The 20,802-nt window shown below is 36.2% G+C and overlaps 1 protein-coding gene across 6 annotated transcripts in view; it reads left to right on the top strand.

The window, feature by feature from the left end:
* Positions 1–20,802, top strand: part of ANO5 (anoctamin 5) — a 91,952-nt gene that overhangs the window by 48,825 nt on the left and 22,325 nt on the right. For all 6 annotated transcript variants that reach the window (XM_040495618.1, XM_040495617.1, XM_040495614.1 and 3 more), the window contains 4 exons: positions 6,498–6,632; positions 6,985–7,090; positions 7,187–7,247; positions 18,637–18,788. In XM_040495618.1, the coding sequence (XP_040351552.1) occupies positions 6,498–6,632; positions 6,985–7,090; positions 7,187–7,247; positions 18,637–18,788 (454 nt within the window). The remainder of the gene's footprint in view (positions 1–6,497; positions 6,633–6,984; positions 7,091–7,186; positions 7,248–18,636; positions 18,789–20,802) is intronic.

The following is a 20,802-nucleotide window of genomic DNA, read 5'->3' as shown; positions in this document are numbered from 1 at the left end:
GTTGATTATTCTAAGTCAGTTTTTCCTGGTTCCTCCTGGATCCTTTAATGCGTACCTTCTATTTTTGTTTTTTTGTGTGTGTTTGTGTGTGTGTTTCTGGAAAATGTTCTTGGGTTATAGTTCTAAAACGTTAGTTCTTTTCAAGTATTTTAATTTTCTTTGGATTCCAATTCGTTGTATGTTTGGTCTTTTTTGCCTGTCTTCATATCAAGTAATTTCTCTGAGATTCTGTTTACTTCTGCGTGTTATTTTCATACTTTTGAAAGGTTTCCTGTTTTTCTTATCATCCTTTATTAGATTTTCACTGAACCCTCCCTTTCTTCTCTCTCTTGAATACCTCATAATTTCAGCATCAATTCTGATATTACAGTATATGATTTTACTTTTTCCTCTCTTTATGGAGTTTCCTCTATTTATTCCATTTCCTCCCACTGTTAATTTTCTATTTCTGGTATTTTCTTATATCTTCAAATATTTATTTGAGGACATTTGAATTCAGTTTGTAGTGCTTTATTACACTATTTATTTTGTTCTTTTGGGAGAATATTCATTAGCTGAAATTATTTGTTTAACATTTTCAGTTTTTGTAACATAGATTTGTATGGCTATGGTCTGCTTTTGTCTGTCTATATTTAAAATTTTTTTTTTCAACGTTTATTTATTTTTGGGACAGAGAGAGACAGAGCATGAACGGGGGAGGGGCAGAGAGAGAGGGAGACACAGAATCGGAAACAGGCTCCAGGCTCTGAGCCATCAGCCCAGAGCCCGACGCGGGGCTCGAACTCACGGACCGCGAGATCGTGACCTGGCTGAAGTCGGACGCTTAACCGACTGCGCCACCCAGGCGCCCCTTGTCTGTCTATATTTAATGCACATAAAGAGTTTCTAGCATTAGAGGGCACTCTTCTCCTAGTTCTTTCCTACTCCATGCATTTCTTTTATGGGTGATGGTGTGTGCTTACCATGTGCTATTTCCCTCATTTCTACAGGATCCTAACTACCTCTCTTATTTTCTTTCTCTTTACTGCAACAGCTTTAAGAAGTACCACCCTTTATAGCTGATTCTTACCCCCAAATATCGCTTCTCTGAGACAGACTCTTCCAGCTGTTGCTTATTTTCAGGTCCCCTCCTTTTGCCCAGGACTGTGAATTGCCGTGTCGCAGATAGGTTCAGTGTTGATTTAGTTTTGTCCCCCCAGCGAGTGATTTTGTGTGTATTTGTCTAATGTCTCCACCTTACTTTACGTTTTTTTTTTTTTTAATTAGAATTTCCTAAGCATCATCTTCACTGCTCTTTGGTGCTTCAGATTTGTGGCAGCAAGTGGCAGGTGGTCTGTTGGATATGGGTTTATTTTTTTACCTATAGGTAATTTGATGATCATGGTGTTCTTTGTCATGATGCTGAAGGCCTGTATCAGGTGTGGTTTTATTTCCTCTCCTTGTTGACTTTATGGTTTTTAGGAAAAGTTTTAGAGATTTGATGGCACTTGATAGCAAGAGGATAAAAATAAAAACATCCTTAAGAAGAGAAGGGAATTGTCCAGAGATGCATGATTACAATGCACAAATTCCTTTAATTTTTTAAGTTACTATTTTTGAGAAAGAGAGAGCAGGAGAGGGGCAGAGAGAGGGAGAGCGAGAATCCCAGGCAGGCTCTGTACCGTCAGCACGGAGCTTGAACCCACGAACTGTGAGATCATGACCTGAACCGAAATCAAGAGTCATACACTTAATTGACTGAGCCACCCAGGTGCTCCACACAAATTCCCTTAGTGAGCATTTATTAAACATCACTGGATATCAAGCAAGAGAATAGGGCTACAAAGATAATCAGAACATCATTTCCTAATATGAATATATTCCCAGGAAGACACAGAAACGTATAATTATAACAGAATGATACTCATGGAAGAACAGCATAGAGGAAAAAGCACCCACTTTTATGACAAGCTCAGGGAAAATTTCACAGCACTGATTCTTGAGCTGCCTCTTGAAAGGTAAGTAGCAAGTTGCTAAGTAAGCAAGTGGGGGTAAGAATGTCTCAGACAGAGAGAAGTACAGAGTGCTGGGCTAAGAAAGAACATTGCACATTTAGTTCTTCGTGTAGGAGTAGAAGCAGGTGAAACTGAATGTTTATCAGCAATGTCATGCAGGACACTGCTAAAAGAAGGGATAAAACCATTGAAGGAGGAAGAGGGCAGGTTCAGTTTTTTGCTTTAAGACCATCACTACATTGGAAATAAGGAGACAGTTGAGAGGGATGCAAGACTGAAGTCAGGGAAGTAAGGAGGCTATTACAAATTTTCAGTGACAGGTACTGACAATCATATCCAAGGTATTGCTAATAGAAAATAGGGGAGACTATGGATTAACAAAAGATTTTTGTGGCAAAATTTATTGCACTTTGTAGATGGCTGGGTGTGGAAGATTAGAAAAAAAAAGACATAATGACTTCGGATGGCTAGAAAGAGATTGTCTATTTATTTGTTTGTTTATTTATTTATTTATTTATTTATTTATTTATTTAAAAGTTTGAGAGAGTACTTGCACATGCACTTAAGTGGGGGAGGGGAAGAGAAGGAAGGAGGGAGGGGGAGAGAGAGAGAGAGAGAGAGAGAGAAAATCCCAAGCAGGGTAGCAGGCTCCATGCTGTCCATGAAGAGCCCAAAGCAAGGCTTGATCATGACCTGAGCTGAAATCAAGAGTCAGACACTTAACCAACTGAGCCACCCAGGTGCCTCTAGGGAGAGATTTAGAATTTAGGAGTCCGATTTTCTGGATTTCACATATTCCGTGTTACCTCTACACGAAACTTAAGTTCCATATTGAAATATTTGTAAATAGTTTTGCTGTCTTTTGGGGACTTACCATTTTGTCATATTAGATTATATTTTCAAAGAAAACAATGGGAATACCAAGGTTGCTATCATTGGATTATCAGTCTTCAATTTTAATTTTTTGGTAACATTTATTTGTTATTGAGAGACAGAGACAGAACATGAGCATGGGAGGGGCAGAGAGAGGGAGAGACACAGGATCCAAAGCAGGCTCCAGGCTCTGAGCTGTCAGCACAGAGCCTGATGTGGGGTTGAACTCACAAACCATGAGATCATGACCTGAGCTGAGGTCGTATGCTTTACTGACTAGAGCCACCGAGGCACCCCCAGTCTTTATTTTTATATGCCCTCCAATCCTATTTTATCTTGCCAATTTAAGAGCTCTCTATATTTTTTCTTTCGATAACCCCTGTTTTGAGTGGCTTAATACTTGATATGTAGCTATATAGTAAATAGCTTAGAATATAAGTATATTTACAGTAAATACAATGGTGCTATTAAAATGCTATTAAATGTAACAGCTAAGTGTCTCAGATGTTCATTAACTCACTATAAAAATGAATCACTGTATTTTTATTTTTTTTAATGAATCACTTTAGATCAAATGTTTGCATTTGTTTGTCCATTCCTCAAGCCTATATTCAGTTAAATTTGATCATCATTCTTTTGATTATTTGCTGTGTCTCAGACTAAGTCTTGGGAATCCAATATTAGACCAATGCTTTCTCACAAAATCTCACAATGAATGTCTTCTACCTGTCATGTGCTATTTAGATGATATGGGGCCACAGATGTGTTCAAAGTCTAGTAAGTAAAACAGGTTAAGAAATGCCCTAAGTGTGAATATAAGGCACATTTTTCTAAAAATAAGTACTTAAAAAAAGAGTTCCCTTTATATTTGAGTCTTTATAGAGTGTCTCATGTTATTAGATTTCTCTCATTTAATTGTTATGAATAGTGAGATAATTTAACATCTTAAATGTTATTTCAAAAATTTTTTTTAATGTTTATTTATTTTTGAGAGAGAGAGACAGAGACAGAGTGTGAGCAGGGGAGGGACGGAGAGAGAGGGAGACACAGAATCGGAAACAGGCTCCAGGCTCTGAGCTGTCAGCGCGGAGCCCGGTGCGGGGCTCAAGCTCACAGACTGTGAGGTCATGACCTGAGCTGAAGTCGGACGCTTAACCGACTGAGCCACCCAGGCGCCCCTTAAATGTTACTTCAATACTGTGTACATTTTTACCATAATATACATCTAAGATATGTTTTTTGCTTTTTTACACTCTTAGGAGATGGTTTAGTTGTTAATCTGATTGTTAAGCTTCCCAAATCCATGGTTTAGTAAAATAATTTCTATGACTCCATATATAATAAATCCTCATCTGAAAATTTCTATAAATTTTAAAGAATTTTTTTAATACAAATAAAGGTCTAGAGTTCTTGAAGCCTTTTTTTTTCATTCTCAAGGAATAAGATTCTTGATATTTGAAAGTAAGAAAAATGTAGTTCTTTAAAAATAGGTTGTTGTGGGGCGCCTGGGTGGCTCAGTCGGTTAAGCTCCAACTTCAGCTCAGGTCACGATCTCGTGGTCCGTGAGTTCAAGCCCCGCATCGGGCTCTGGGCTGATGGCTCAGAGTCTGGAGGCTGCTTCGATTCTGTGTCTCCCTCTCTCTCTGCCCCTCCCCTGTTCATGCTCTGTCTCTCTCTGTCTCAAAAATAAACTTTAAAAACAAAAAATTAAAAAAAAATAGGTTGTTGAACTGGTTTCTTTATGAATTCCCAAACAATTTTAGGTTAAATCTGTAGCAGTAATATTGATGTCTTAACTTCAAAAAATTATTGGTTTTGTAATTTTTAAAACATCAAGTGGAAATAGATATGGTAAATAGTAAATTCCACAAAATCAAATATTTTTATCCTTTATTAAAAGAGTTTGATGTTATGCAGTATTGCAGTAATTGCTATATTTTTCAGCAAACAAAAAGAAAAAAGAAAAAACGAGTTCATGTATCCTAAACTAAGGAAGTTGTGAGTGGCAAATTAACAAGGGAAGAAGATGGGATTATAATTTAACTTCAAGTTTGTAGTGATTTGAGGAGCAGAACAAGAGAAAACAACAGTGCAAAATGTTTATAATCAGTGAAAATAATGAAAAATGGTATAAGCATAAAGATGCCTATTTAATTAGAAGAGATTAGGAATTTTGAAAACTGAAGAATATGAGGTTCAATAAAATTAGTATTGAATATGAGAAAATATTTAAATATTAGGAAATCGGGGCGCCTGGGTGGCGCAGTCGGTTAAGCGTCTGACTTCAGCCAGGTCACGATCTCGCGGTCCGTGAGTTCGAGCCCCGCGTCAGGCTCTGGGCTGATGGCTTGGAGCCTGGAGCCTGTTTCCGATTCTGTGTCTCCCTCTCTCTCTGCCCCTCCCCCGTTCATGCTCTGTCTCTCTCTGTCCCAAAAATAAATAAAAAACGTTGAAAAAAAATTTAAAAAAATAAAAATAAAAAAAATAAATATTAGGAAATTAAGTTTGTACCTTTATGTTCCTAGTTGCCTTTTTTCTGAGCATGCATCAACCATCAGAGACTCTTGAATGTAGACAACAAACAGGGCTGCTGGAGGGGAGGTGGTTGAGGGATGGACTAAGTGGATGATGGACATTAAGAAGGGCACTTGGTGGGTTAGGGACTGAGTATCATCTGTAAGTGATTCATCACTGGATTCTACTCCTGAAACCAATATTCCACCATATCTTAACTAGCTTGAATTTAAGTAAAATCTTGGAAGGAAAAAATGCAAAGTTAAAATTAAAACAAACAAAACAAAACTTGGTTTTAAGACTTGAACATTTGTGACAAGTAATGCTATAATTTTTCAACTCTTTGTAAAGCAAGAGCTGAATTGCATATTTTATGGACCTTTTTTTAAATGTTTATTTATTTTTGAGAAAGAGAGAGAGGGAGACAGAATCCAAAGTAGGCTCTCAGTGCAGAGCCCGACCCAGGGCTTTACCTGATGAATTGAGAGATCATGACCTCAAAGTCGGATGCTTAACCGACTGAACCACCCAGGCTCCCCTTTATGGAATTTTTCTTAAGCAGCCCTTTTTAATTCCTTAGTTTGCTACCTCTATCACAATTCTATAAACATCTATCAGAGATCCAAAATGGGAGGGAGATGCAACTTTATACATATAACCACTCTTGATGAATGTGGTGAGAGTACCTTCTTCTATATTAGAAAGAGAAATAAAGCGAAACTCCCTGCAGATTAGGAATGTGATTTTGATTTGTTAATTGCTAGAAGTTACATCGCAGAATGTTCTACATTTTAGTACATTAAAGTCTCCTGAAACATTGGAAGCTTTTCAAATTTATCCTTATTATTTCAAAATTAAAAGTTAACTTACATTCAGTTGGCTTCCTATTTATATGTGTTAACTCTTTTGGTCCTTGCACCACTTCTTTGGATAAGCATCGTCTTATGTTTTAGGACGTGGAAACCAGAGTTCAGAAAGTTTAGTAACTCTACCAAAATGACAGGGCTAGAAAGCAGTGGAGCCAGGAATACATGTCTCTTCTGAAAACAAAACCAAGGGTCTCTGGATTGTATCTTTCTCTTAAACTTTGATACTATTTTTTACCTTCTTTCATAGGGATTATTATGGAGAGAAGATTGGCATGTATTTTGTCTTTCTTGGATTTTACACGGAAATGCTGTCCTTTGCGGCTGTCGTTGGCTTAGCTTGTTTCATTTACGGCTTATTATCCATGGATACTAACTCAAGCAGGTACGTGCAACTGAATTGCCCAAACAGAGAAAACATCTTGATGTCATAATAACTGAAACAACTGCTCTTATTATTTCCCTGGCATTTGTTTCAGAGTGTCTCCTGGTGGCAGCAGATAATTGATATTTCTGATAAAAACCCAAATGTAATGGCTGCCCTCACCTAGTGCTTTACAGGGAAAAATCTATAAATGATCAGCTCTAAAGATTCTGTTTCTCAAAGCATGACTTGACCTACTACAGAGATTGCTGCTTTATTGTCCCTTCTGCCATATTTGAGAAGCTGTGTAAACTGTTGTTCTGTCACCTAAAAGCACATCACTTTTAAAATCACTTTGCTGTCCCCTCTGCAGCACTGAAATCTGTGACCCTAAGATTGGAGGGCAGATTATCATGTGCCCGCTCTGTGATCTAGTGTGTGATTATTGGAGACTAAATACTACGTGTTTGGCTTCAAAGGTATGTATGTATTGTGGTATGGGAAAAGACTTGGGATTTCTCTTTTTGTATTGCGTTTGATACTAAATAGTCTTTGTGATGTTATTGTTTTTGCAGATCTCGCATTTGTTTGATAACGAGTCCACAGTGTTCTTTGCAATATTCATGGGAATTTGGGGTGAGTAAATGGCCACATAAAAAACAACTCTCTCCATGTTATGTGTTATATGGTCATATAACATATACTGATGGCATATCTTATATACCAAAGGTGACTTGGGATCTTTGTGTGTTTGCTAACATCAGTACACTGATAGAGTCTACATCAGTGGTCTGTATTCCTTGGTCTTTGGTCCAAAAAAGGTCTTTATTCATCATCTGTTTATTTCTCTGAGAGATAATATAATTTTTGAAACTTTGTATATATTCAGCTCACACCGTCTCCCAGTGCTATGATAAAAAAACAGTTCAATAAGTATGTAATTCAGGAGAGAGTACACATAAATATTTGCTGGCTGGAAAATACTGAATCATAGATACAAAGTTGAACAAGAATCAACAACTGTTGAGGGCTGTTAAATCAATGTTTGAGTCCAAATTCCCTGTGTATAATTCTGGTTCCAGCTTCCAGTTATATTTGTTAGAAATCTTCCATATAAAGTAGAATTCCCCTTATTTTTGGAAATGTCCCAGTGTTTCATCTTTTTTCTTCTTTTTTTTCATCTTGTTCCTGCTGTCAGTGAGGAAAATATTTTACGTAAAGACTAACTCAGCAGGAGGAAACCTAAAGACTTCCAAAACATGTCCCAAATTTCAGGGGACTCTGGGAAGAAATAGATTTTTTCTTTCCAATTAAAAAAATTATTTAATAATCACAAATATGTGTATTTAAAAACTGGGCAAGGGAGCCAGGGTAGCTCAGTCCAGGGAAAAAGACACCAAAATTTGTGGATGTGCGTGAAGATTTATGGGTTTCCACTACTTGTGCTTGGCTGCTCTGCTCTGAAGACAGTGGCCTCAATTCAAAGAACAGAGAATAGTCAAATCTTACCAGCAGTTGTCTAATAACCCCGACGTTGTTAAGTACAAATACATCTTCATCACGTAGCTGCCAAATTTTTCCTCGATCATTACTTGGAATCAGCAGTGAACGAGAGGTACACAAATTACAGCAAATATAGTGGTTTTCGGTTGTTTGCACATAGAGAGATGGTGTACCAACACCAACCTCATACTTCATCGCAAACAGAGACACAGCCATATGCGGAACACCCAGACACTTGAAGTATTTTGAGGAGGTGTTACCATCGGTTCTTTCAGAAAAGTTTACGTTAGTAATGAATTGGTTTACCTTTGGTTTTTGAGGCTCGTGGCCGAATTCTAGGAAAGCAGAACTTTGGAGATATTTATTTTAGTACAGCCACTAATAAATCATTAAGCCGAATCAAAGGATGCGTTGGCAGAATAGATGTGAAGAAAACAACATTCTTGGTTAAAGGAATAACACTAGTTCAAGAGGTTGAGACGTGAAAATAATGCTTCCTATGCTTTGTAGTGGCAGATAGGAAATGCTTTTTATTTTTTTAAACTTTTTGTTCATAATGAAAATACATACTCATCATAGGAAACTTAAGTAGTATATAAAAGCAGGGAGAAAATAATGTTAAAGTTACTAGAAATGGAAACATTATCATGGCCATAGTTTTTCAGAATCTTTTTTTCCATGTGTGTGGGCATGTGTATAAATATAATTTTACATAACTGATATACATAGTTTTAAATCTATATTTTTATTAAAAACTGAGTGACAAGACTCCTTCCAGGGTAACAGATATGTGAATGTGTGTGTATGTGTGTGTGTGTGTGTGTGTATTTATGACTGAATGGAATTGCCTTAAAAATTTTTTTTGTAATGTTTATTTATTATTGAGAGAGAAAGAGAGCAAGGGAGGGGCAGAGAGAGAGAGACACAGAATCCAAAGCAGGCTCCAGGCTCTGAGCTGTCAGCACAGAGCCCCACATGGGGCTTGAACCCACAATCATGACCTGAGCAGAAGTCAGAGGCTTAACTGACCCAGGTGCCCCACTGTGTCCATTTTCTAATTGGATTAGTTTTGTTTTTGTTTTTGTTTTTGTTTTTTTGCTGTTGAGTTGTATGATTTCTTCAGATATATGAAAAATGATATTAACCCCTTATCAAATACATAATTTGCAAATATTTTCTTGCATTCTGTAAGTTGCCTTTTTATTTTGTTAATGGTTTCCTTTCCTGTGCTTTCTAGTTTGTTGAAAGTCCTACTTGTTTATTTTTGCTTTTGTTGCCTTAGCCTTTATGTTAAATCCAACAAATCATTGCTTTGACCAATGTCAAGGAACTTACCCACTATGTTTTCTTCTGGGAGTTTTATGGTTTCAGATCTTAGGCTCAATCAGTCTGTAATCTATTTTGAGTTGATTTTGGTATATGGTCTAAGACAGGGATTTGGCTTTGTTCCTTGGCAAATGAATATCTAGTTTTCACGAAACCATTTATTGAAGAAACAATCCTTCTCACATTGAATATTCTTGGCTCCTCTGTGAAATTTATGCCACTATGATCTTGTTTTGATTACTATAGATTTGTAATATAGTTTATAAAGTGTAATTACGATAGCTTTGAAATCAGGAAGTGTGATGCCTACTGCTTTGTTCTTCTTTCTGAAGACTGCTCTGCCTATTCCAGGTCTTTTGTGGTTCCATACAAATTTTAGTATTGTTTGTTCTATTTCCCTGAAAAATGTCATTGGAATTTTGATAGGGATTGCATTGAATCTGAAGATTGCTTGGGTAGTATGGACATTTTTACAATATGATTCTTGTAGTCCGTAAGCATGGAATATCTTTCCATTTATTTGTGTCATCTTGAGTTTATCAATATCTTGTAGTATTCAGTGTGCATATCTTTCACTTCCTGAGTTCTATTTATTACTAGATATTTTATTCCTTTTGATTCCATTAGAAATGGGATTGTTTTCTTTATTTTTCTTTCTGATAGTATGTGGTTAGTGTATAGAAACAACTAATTTATGGGGCGCCTGGGTGGTGCAGTCAGTTAAGCGTCCGACTTCAGCCAGGTCACGATCTCGCGGTCCGTGAGTTCGAGCCCCGTGTCGGGCTCTGGGCTGATGGCTCAGAGCCTGGAGCCTGTTTCCAATTCTGTGTCTCCCTCTCTCTCTGCCCCTCCCCCGTTCATGCTCTGTCTCTCTCTGTCCCAAAAAATAAATAAACGTTGAAAAAAAAAAAAAAGAAACAACTAATTTTTGTATATTAAGTTTTATCCTCAAACTTTACTGAATTCCTTTATTCTGTTTTTGGTGGAATCTTTAGGACTTTCTATACATAATTTAATACCATCTGCAAATAGAGACAGTTTTATTTTTTTCCTTTCCAAATTGTATGCCACTTATTTCTTTTTCTTGGCTGTTTGCTCTGGCTAGGACTTTCAGTAATCTTTGAAAAAAAGTGGCAAGAATGGGCATCCTTGTCTTGTTACTAATCATACAGGAAAAGCTTTCAGCTTTTCACCACTGAGAATGGTATTAGCTGTGGGCTTGTCCCATATGACTCTTATTATATTGAGGTACATTCCCTCCATACTCATGTTGTTGAGAATTTTTATCAAGAATTCTGTCAAGTGCTTTTGCTGTATCAGGTGAGATGATCATAAGTTTCTTTTTAATCATTTTTGTTATTAATGTAATATACTGCATTGATTGTGCATATAGAACCATCCTTGTATCCCTGGAATGAATTTTACTTTGTCATGGTGTATGAACCTTTTAATGTATTGTTGAATTTGATTTGCTGCTATTTTATTCAGGTTTTTTGCATCTGTGTTCATCACGGACATTTGCCTGTAATTTCTTTTCTTGTAATTTTCTTGCCTGGCTTCAGTATCACAGAAATGCTGCTTCCTAAGATGAGTTTGAAAATCTTCTCTTCTCTTATAATTTTGGCAAGAGTTTGAGAAAGGTTGACATTAATTATTTAAATGTTTAGTAGAATGCATGAGTGAAGTCATCTTCTCCTGGATTTCTCTTTGTGGGGAGGTGTTTGATTACTGATTCAAGGTCTTTACTAGTCATTTGTTCAGAATTTCTATTTCTTCACGATTCAGCCTCAGTATGTTGTGTGTTTATAGGAATTTATTTTTTCTTCTAGCTTTCCCAATTTGTTGGCATATACTTGTTAATAGTAGTCTTTTATGATTATTTGTATTTCTGTGGTATCAGTTGTCATGTGTTCTCTTTCATTTCTAATTTTATTTATTTGGGTCCTCTCTCTTTTTTCTTGGTAAGTCTAGCTAAAGGCTGATGTAATTTGTTTATCTTTTGAAGAAGAAAAACAGCTCTTAGTTTCATTGACCTTTTGTATTGTCTTGTTAGTCTCTATTTTATTTATTTGCACTCTGATCTTTGTTACTTCCTTCTTTCTACTAGCTTTGTGCTTACTTTGTTCTTTTTTTTTCTCATTCCAGGTAGTCTAAAGTTAAGTTGTTTATTTAAGGTTTCTCTTATGTCTTACTTAATACATGCATTTATTACTATGAACTTGCCTCCTAGAACTTCTGTTGCTGCAGCCCATAAGTTTTTATATGTCATATTTCTATTTTCATTTGTTTCCAGATATTTTTGTTTCTCTTTTGATTTCGTTTTGAGACATTGCTTGTTCAGAAGCATTGATCTAACATTTGATCTTTCCTAGGGAACATTCCATGCACACTTGAGAATAATGTGTATTCTGCCACTGTTGGGTGGAAAGTGCTGTAGGCCTCTGTTAAATCTATCTTGTCTAACATGTAATTTCTTCTTCTTTTTTTTTTTTCAACGTTTATTTATTTTTGGGACAGAGAGAGACAGAGCATGAACGGGCGAGGGGCAGAGAGAGAGGGAGACACAGAATCGGAAACAGGCTCCAGGCTCTGAGCCATCAGCCCAGAGCCCGACGCGGGGCTCGAACTCACGGACCGCGAGATCGTGACCTGGTTGAAGTCGGACGCTTAACCGACTGCGCCACCCAGGCGCCCCTAACATGTAATTTAAGTTGAATGATTCCTTATTGATTTTTGTCTGAATAATCTATTCATTGTTGAAAGTGGGGCTATTGAATTTCCCTGCTATTATTTTTTAATTTTTTTTCATGATTATTTATCTTTGAGAGATAGAGACAGAGATGGAGACAGAGCATGAGCGAGAGAGGGGCAGAGAGAGACGGAGACACAGAATTCAAAGCAGGCTCCAAGCTCTGAGCTGCCACCACAGAGCCTGATGCAGGGCTTGAACCCATGAACCATGGAGTCAAGGCCTGAGCTGAAGTCAGACACTTAACCGACTGAGCCACCGAGGCACCCCTCCCTACTATTATTATATTGCTGTCTGTTTCTGTCTTCAAATCTATTAATATTCATATTATTTCTTTATGTGTTCTGCTGTTAGATGCAGAAATATTTACAAGTATTATATCCTGTTGCTTGATTGACCTCTTTATCATTATGTAATGATTTTCTTTGCCCCATATTACAGCCTTTGTCTAAAGTCTGTTTTTTTCTGATGTAACTAACCTTGCTTTCTTTTGGTTTCCATATATTTTTTCATCCTTTCATTTTCAGTATGTGTGTCCTTAAAGCTGTAGTGAGGCTCCTGCAATTCACAGACAGTTGGGTCTTGTTTTTTATTCATTCAGCCACTCCAAGATTTTTGATTAGAGAACTTAGCTTATTTACATTAAAGTAATAATTGTTAGGTGTAGACTTCCTTTTGTCATTTTGTTAATTTTTTTCTGGCTATTTTATAATTTCTTTGTTTCTTTCTTCCTGTCTTGTCCTCCTGATAATTTTTTCTAACATATGTTTATATTCCTTTCTTTTTATCGTCTGTGTATCTATTATAAGTTTTGCTTTGTGAGTACAATGAGGCTTCTATAAAACATCTTATAGTCTCTGGTAAGCTAAGACGAATTAACTTCAGATACATACTAAGGTTCTATATTTTTACTCTCCCCTCCATGCTTTATGCTTCTGATGTCACAATTTACATCTTTTTATCTTGTTTATCTATTAACCAGTTATTGTATAGTTATTTTTACTCCTTTTGTCTTTTAACCCTCATACTAATTTTATAAATGATTTAGCCATTACCATTACAACATTAGAGTATTCTGAATTTAACTGTATATTTACCTTAACTAGTGACATCTATATTTTCACATGTTTGCATGTTGCTAACTAGCATCCTTTTATTTTATATCAAAGAAGTCTCTTTAATACTTCTTATAAGGCCAGACAGACCATCCTGGTGGTGATGAACTCCTTTAACTTTTGTGTTCTGGAAAACTATCTGTTCTTCAGTTCTGAAAGGCAGCTTGTCAGATAGAATGTTCGTGGTTGGCAGTTTTTGTCCTTCAGTACTTTGACTGTACCATGCCAGTCCCCCTGGCCTGGAAAAGTTTCTGCTGTGAAAATCTGCTGATAGTCTTATGAGGCTGTCCCTTGTACGTAACAAGTTGTTTTTCTGTTGCTGCATGTAAGATTCTCTTTTTGTATATAACTTTTGAGAATTTAATTATAATGTGTCTTAGTGTGAGTCTTTTAGGACTCCTTTGGGACACTTTTGGCTTCTCAGATTTGATATATTTTTCTCCCCACGTAAGGGAAGTTTTCAACCACTATATCTTTGCGTAAGTTTTCTGCCCCTTTCTTACTGTTTTCTTCTTTGGCGAGCCTATTAATGTGAATGTTGGTCAGCTTCATATTGTCTCATAGTCCCTTAAGCTAACCCCACTCTTTCATCTTTTTGCTCCTCTAAATGAAGTACAATACTGTGTCTTCAGTTTTGCTTATCTTTCTTCACTTGATCTAATCTGCTGTGGATTTTCTCCATTGAAATTTTTAGTGCAGTATTGTATTCTTCAGCTCTCTGATTTGTGTTTATTACTTTTGTATGTTTTCTGTCTCCTAGTACATTCTCACTTTGGTCATGCAACATTCTTCTGCCCTTGGTAAATGTCTTTATGACTATTATTTTGAACTTAAAAAATGTTTTTTAATGTTTTAATTTATTTGAGAGAGAGAGAGAATGAGAAAAAAAATTTTAATGTTTATTTATTCTTGAGACAGAAACAGAGCGTGAACAGGGGAGGGGCAGAGAGAGAGGGAAACACAGAATCTGAAACAGGCTCCAGGCTCTGAGCTGTCAGCACAGAGCCTGACGCGGGGCTAGAACCCACAAACTGTGAGATCATGACCTGAGCCAAAGTCAGATGTTTAACCAACTGAGCCACCCAGACACCCCTAAAAAATTTTTTTTAATGTTTTATTTTTGAGAGAGAGAGAGAGAGAGAGAGAGAGCACAAGAGGGGTAGGGGCAGAGAGAGACAGGGAGACACAGAATCTGAAGCACACTCCAGGCTTTGAGCTGTTGGCACAGAGCCCAATGCAGGGCTCGAACCCATGAGCTGTGAGATCATGACCTGAGCTGAAGTCAGATCCTTAACTTACTGAACCACCCAGGTGCCCTGATTTTGAACTTTTTATGAGGTAAATCATTTATCTTATTTTCATTAAGGTCAGTTACTGAGGCTTATTTATGTATTTGTTTTTTGTTTAGTTGCTGTTGTTTGGAACATATTCCTGTGTTTCTTCATTTACTTTGTCTCTCTGTATTGATTTCTGCACATTAGATAAATTAGCTACCTCTCCCAGTAATGACTGTGTGATCTGGCATAGGAGATGAATCTTTTTGATGAATCCAGTGTGAACTGTTTCTCAAACCTCTATGATTGTCCCCACCGCCTTCTATGTTCTTGGTGGCTCCCAGTATTTGGGAGTATGCTAAGAACTGTCAGTGTCCCAAAGGGGAGGATCTGAGTTAGCACCTGGTTCAGGCTAATTGGAAGCCAGACCTTCAGGAAGCAGCTTTTAAGTATACAAGTAGATCCCCTTCAGGAAAGCATTGGAATATTAAAAGACTGCTTAATTATACTGTGCTCTTAAAACTTTTTTCTCCTAGTAGCAGTGTATCTACCAAATACATGAGTAAAGAAATGAATAAATGAATAAAATTTTCTGCCTTATGAATTTCAGTTAATATTAAATTTAAAAATGAATAAATAAATGAGTGAAATATAATGTTTTTAAGAAGGTCACAATCTAATTGGGCCAGAATCTAATACATACTGTCATTAAATTTTAAGTGCTGAAGAAGTACAGAGGAGGAAGGAATTACTTCTTGACTAGAGGAATTGAGATAACTTTTATAGAAGACCTGCAATTTGATTTGGATTTTTTTTTTTCAAACGTTTATTTATTTTTGGGACAGAGAGAGACAGAGCATGAACGGGGGAGGGGCAGAGAGAGAGGGAGACACAGAATCGGAAACAGGCTCCAGGCTCCGAGCCATCAGCCCAGAGCCTGACGTGGGGCTTGAACTCATGAACCACGAGATCATGACCTAAGCCAAAGTCAGACACTTATCCAACTGAGCCACCCAGGAGCCACCCCCCCCTTTTTTTAATTTTTAAAGAAGTTTCTATTTATTTATTTTGAAGGAAAGAGGGGGAGAACAGAGGAGGGGCAGAGAGAGAGGGAGAGAGACAATCACAGTTGGCCTCTGTATTGTCAGCATGCAGCACAGGATGGCGCTGGATCCCATGGATCCCATGAACTGTGAGATCATGACCTGAGCAAAAATTAAGAGTCAGATGCTTGACCGACCTGCTGAAATTAAAGAGTCAGATGCTTGCCTGACTGAGCCACCCAGGTGCCCCTGGGATCACAAAAGTCTTGAAATAGCCAGGTAAATCTTGAGGAAGAACAAAGCTGGAGACATCAGACTTCTTGATTTCAAAATATATTGCAAAGCAACAATAATCAAATCAGTATGGCACTGGCATAAAGACAGATATACAGACCAGTGGAACAGAATAAAGTTCAGAAATCAACATATATCGTTAACTAATCTTCAACAAGAGTTCCAAGAATACACAATGGGGAAGGAATAATCTCTTCAACAAATGGTGCTGAGAAATCTGGACATCCACATGCAAAGAGTGAAATTGAGTCTTTATCCTATACTCAATCACCTCAGCATTGTGTAAAATCTTAAATGTAGAACCTGAAACTATATAAAACTCCTAGAAGAAAATATAAGGGAAAACTTCATTACATTGGTCTTGGCATTGATTTCCTGGGCATAACATCAAAGCTCAGGGAACAAAAACCAAAAACAAGTTTGACTACATCAGCTAAAAAGTTTCTTGCAGCACAGAAAACAGCAGAGTGAAAAGACAACCCATGGAATGGCAGAAAATATTTGCAAATCATTTATCTGCTAAGTGGTTAATGTCCAAAATACATAAGGAACTCCTGCAACTCAATAGCAAAAAAAAACAAAAAACAAAAAACAAAAAACAAAACAAAAAGAAAACCCTAATAACCTTATTAAAAAATGGACAAAGGACTCAAATAGACATTCTTCAAAGAATATATATAAATGGCCAACAGGTATATGAAAAACATTCTTAGTGTAACTAGTTACCAGGGAAATGTAAATCAAAACCACAATGAGATATCATCTTACACCTGTCAGGATGGCTAATACCAAAACAACAAAAGACAAGAGCTGGTGAGGATGTGGAGAATTCTAATGAATTTTTGTACATTGTTAGTGGGAATGCTAAATGGTGCAGCTGGAAAACAGTATGGAAATTCCTCAAAAAAAACTAAAAACAGAACTACTATATGATCCAGCAATATCACTTTATGAGTATTTATTCCACATCATTGAAATCAGAATCTTGAGATGTTGGCACTCCTATGTTTATTGCAGCACTAGCCATAATAAGCAAGATGTAGAAACTACCTAATTGTCCATTGATGGATAGACAAAGAAACTGTGGTATATATGTACACCATACACACACACACACACACACACACACACACACACACAGACACACACACACACACACTGTTGATATATACATATGATATACAATTCACCCTTGAAAAGAAGGGAATTCTGCAATATGTGACAACATGGATGAACCTTGAAGACATTATGGTCAGTGTAACATACCAGTCACATACAGAGGCATCTTTAATGATCCCATTTACATGAAATATCTAAAATAGTCAAATTTATGGAATTAGAGAGTGGAATGGAGGTTGTTGGGAGTTAAGGGAGGTGAGGGAAAAGGGGAGTAACTAATCAATGGACATATAGTCTCTGTTAAGTAAGGTAAAAAAGCCCTAGAAATCTGCTGTATGACATTGTGCCCATAGTCAACATAAAGGTATTGTAGACTTAAAATTTGTTAAGCAGGTTAAGTGTTCTTACGATAAAATAATTTTTTTTTTAAAATGAGGAAAAAATACATAAATGGATGTATACATGAGCAAATAAACAAATAAAACTCTTTAGTAGTCAGGGGATATATTTATATTGAAAAAAAGGGATATCGGAAGCAGAGAGATCAGTTAAATGACTATAAGGATACTTAAGGGAGGATATAATTAAGACTGTAAAAATGTACAGATAGAATTCATAATTCCTTATAATTATTTAAAAGGTAGAGAATGAGTCAGATGAAACATTAAAATTTGAAGTTTTCACAGGTGATAAAATTATAAGTTAATATTGTGTTAGTATTCCATTCTTAGATATATGCCCACCAAAAGACACATGCAAGAATATTCACAGCAATGCTATAATGGCAAAAAAACCTGGTGGTAGCACAAATGTCCATGAACCCAATAATAAACAAAATTGTGATTTATCACATAATGCAATACTATGTAGCAATGAAAATAAGTGAACTTTTGCTGCACACAGCAATATAGGTTGAGTTTACAAGCAAAGTTGAACCAAAACAAAACCTAACACAAAAACTACCTGTGTATGGTGTATGACACGATTTATGTAAAGTTCAAAGACAGGCCAGACTATCCTATAATATTAGAAGCCAGGATATTACACTTACGTCTTAGAAGAGTCATAAAGGAGTGTTTCTGGGGTGCTGGTCATGTTCTACTTTTTGATACAGTTGCTGATTCCACGAGAGTGTTTATTTTGTGAAAATTCTTTAAATTGTACAGTTGTGTTTTATGTACTTTTCTGTAAATATGTTATGTTTCAATTGAAAGTTTATTAAAATTATACATACATATGTACATTGAATGATTTCAGTAAAAAGCATGCAAACAAAATCTAGGTGTTAATAAAAGGTTAAGTTTAAACATTCTTTCAGATTATCTGAATGAAGAGAGAGTAATGTGCCTGAATTTTTTTCTTCCTTGCAGGGATTGCTAAGAAATTAACTTGAATTTTTATATAGGAGTTGTTTCAGTGTTTCTACATAGTATTAAGACAACATTTGTAATTCTATAATTTTGTCATTAGAGTAGTGACAGAGAGCCATCATTCAACCAAAATGGTTTCTTAAAGTAGAGAAAAGCACCGGGTTCTTTTTTTATTCACTTGATTTCCCCATCTCTTTATTATATTTGTTCATATACATTTCTTTGCCTACAGTCACATTGTTTTTGGAGTTTTGGAAACAGCGACAAGCCAGAATGGAATATGAGTGGGACCTGGTGGACTTTGAAGAGGAACAGCAGCAGCTTCAGCTGAGACCTGAATTTGAAGCTATGTGTAAACACAGGAAAATAAATGCAGTAACTAAGGTAGATTAGGAAACTGAAATGGGCAGCGTATCTCAATGGACATACCTCCCAAATAATTACGCATATTTTAATTTGCCTTTAAAATATTCTCCAACATATAAATCTTATAAACTTCTTTAGTTGTTTCTAATATGTATTTCAAATATATACAAAAAAAAGGTAGATAGACAAGCGTAATGAACCCCAGGATGGACCCATCACCCAGCTTCAATTCATATTAATTCGTGGACAATCTTGATTCGTTTACACTTGCTCCTCCCTGCAACTAGATTATTTTGCAGCAAATACGAGGCATCGTGTCATGAAATAGCATGGGTTTGTAATAAATGATGTAAAAGGAAAATGGAAAATAATGTGTCTGCTGTGTGGGCATATATATATATATATATATATATATATATATATGTATGTATATGTATATATATATGTGTGTGTACATATACATGTATATGTATACATATACATGTACATACATGTATGTATGTATATGTGTATATATATATGGTATATATATATACACATGGATATGATACTAAGTTAATATGCAAAAATTTAAATAGTATTGTAATAAGATAGTGGACTTATGAGTGATTGTTTTATTAGACCACATTTTATTCATCTAGTCCTTTTCAATTTATCATAATGGGAAGATCATTGCAGTAGTGTTTGGGCAGTAAAGTCTAGATTTGGGGATCCTTAACTGGAAAATCACCTGTATGTTGCTGACTGAGTAATTTGACTTCTTGGTAATTCTTTTTTTTTTTTTTAATGGGAAAATAGAAGGTATTTTGCCTTCAAAGACCAGACTCCTGGGTGCATATTCTTAGCGTCCCTACCTTTCCATAATCTATAATCACTGCGTTGCTTGATGCTGTTAAAGGTGAATAGAATATGTCTCTAACACAATCCCAAAACACAATATGTCTCTAACACAACCAGAAAAGTAGATTTTCCTACTTTGTTCAGGACACTATTCTTGTGGTATAATACTCAAAATTATTTTCACAGTTTAGGCATTCACAAAACACTTATTAACTTTTATTGAGACATTGCAAAAAATTCAGTAAATGAGAAAAGGGGAAAAACACCTCAGAAAATACATTAACAACTTGGATGGCTGTATGACATTAAGGAAATATATTAAAAGAGACATTGTCCTGATGACATGAAGTGTATCTGTTCCTATTTCATGGTGTAAAAAAACTAAAAGCAGGCCTAAAATTACTGACATAAAAACAATATGTACTGAATGTTTATTTACATTTGAAACCAGCTGAAAAATAGTGTGGATTGATCCACTGTGAATCACCCACTTTAATGGTTTTGAAATCAAGGGATTTTTTACTCACTTGCAGTGCTTCAGTGGTTAAGTACAACCAGAACCCTCACATTTGAGTCTGTACTGGGAACACATATTTGTATGCATGGACACACACATGGGCACAAACAAATATGCATACACAGACGCAAACGTATCAGACACACATGCACACACATGTACATAGTCACCTACATGCACACGTGCACACACATCCGGGGTTTCAGTAGAGCACTTGGAGGGCTATTTTGCCTGTTGAGTTCTGTTTGCATTCAGTCTTCCCTAAAAATCCTCAAGATGTAAAAATCCTCCCTAAAAATCCTATCCTTTAGATAGGATTACAAAATTTAGATTTCTGCTGACAGCTATTCTTTTACTACATGGCAGTATTTTTTTTGGATAAGATCTAACTACCTCTTGATATAGGAGAGAATTTTCAGCTGATATAATTAATATCTTCCATTAATAACTTAAAAACATGAAGGTAGAAAAGACTGGGCCCATGAACTGTGTGGAAAAACAGAATCCTGTTAAGGGTAAAGAAGGCACCCTGTTTAATATTATACATAGCAATTATGGAGCGATGCAGTTTGATTGAATTCAGTTAGAATAAAACTGTAATATCATTAAAGCATTTCAAATTAAACAGCAGCCCTCAGACTTGTCAGGCCTAATATCACTCCATTTCAACACTGA

The sequence above is a fragment of the Herpailurus yagouaroundi genome, unplaced genomic scaffold, assembly GCF_014898765.1.
Source record: "Herpailurus yagouaroundi ecotype Mexico unplaced genomic scaffold, PumYag 187, whole genome shotgun sequence".
Classification (NCBI taxonomy): domain Eukaryota; kingdom Metazoa; phylum Chordata; class Mammalia; order Carnivora; family Felidae; genus Herpailurus; species Herpailurus yagouaroundi.
The sequence above is the reverse complement of the archived record's forward strand: the minus strand, read 5'-3'. Positions and strand labels throughout refer to the sequence as shown.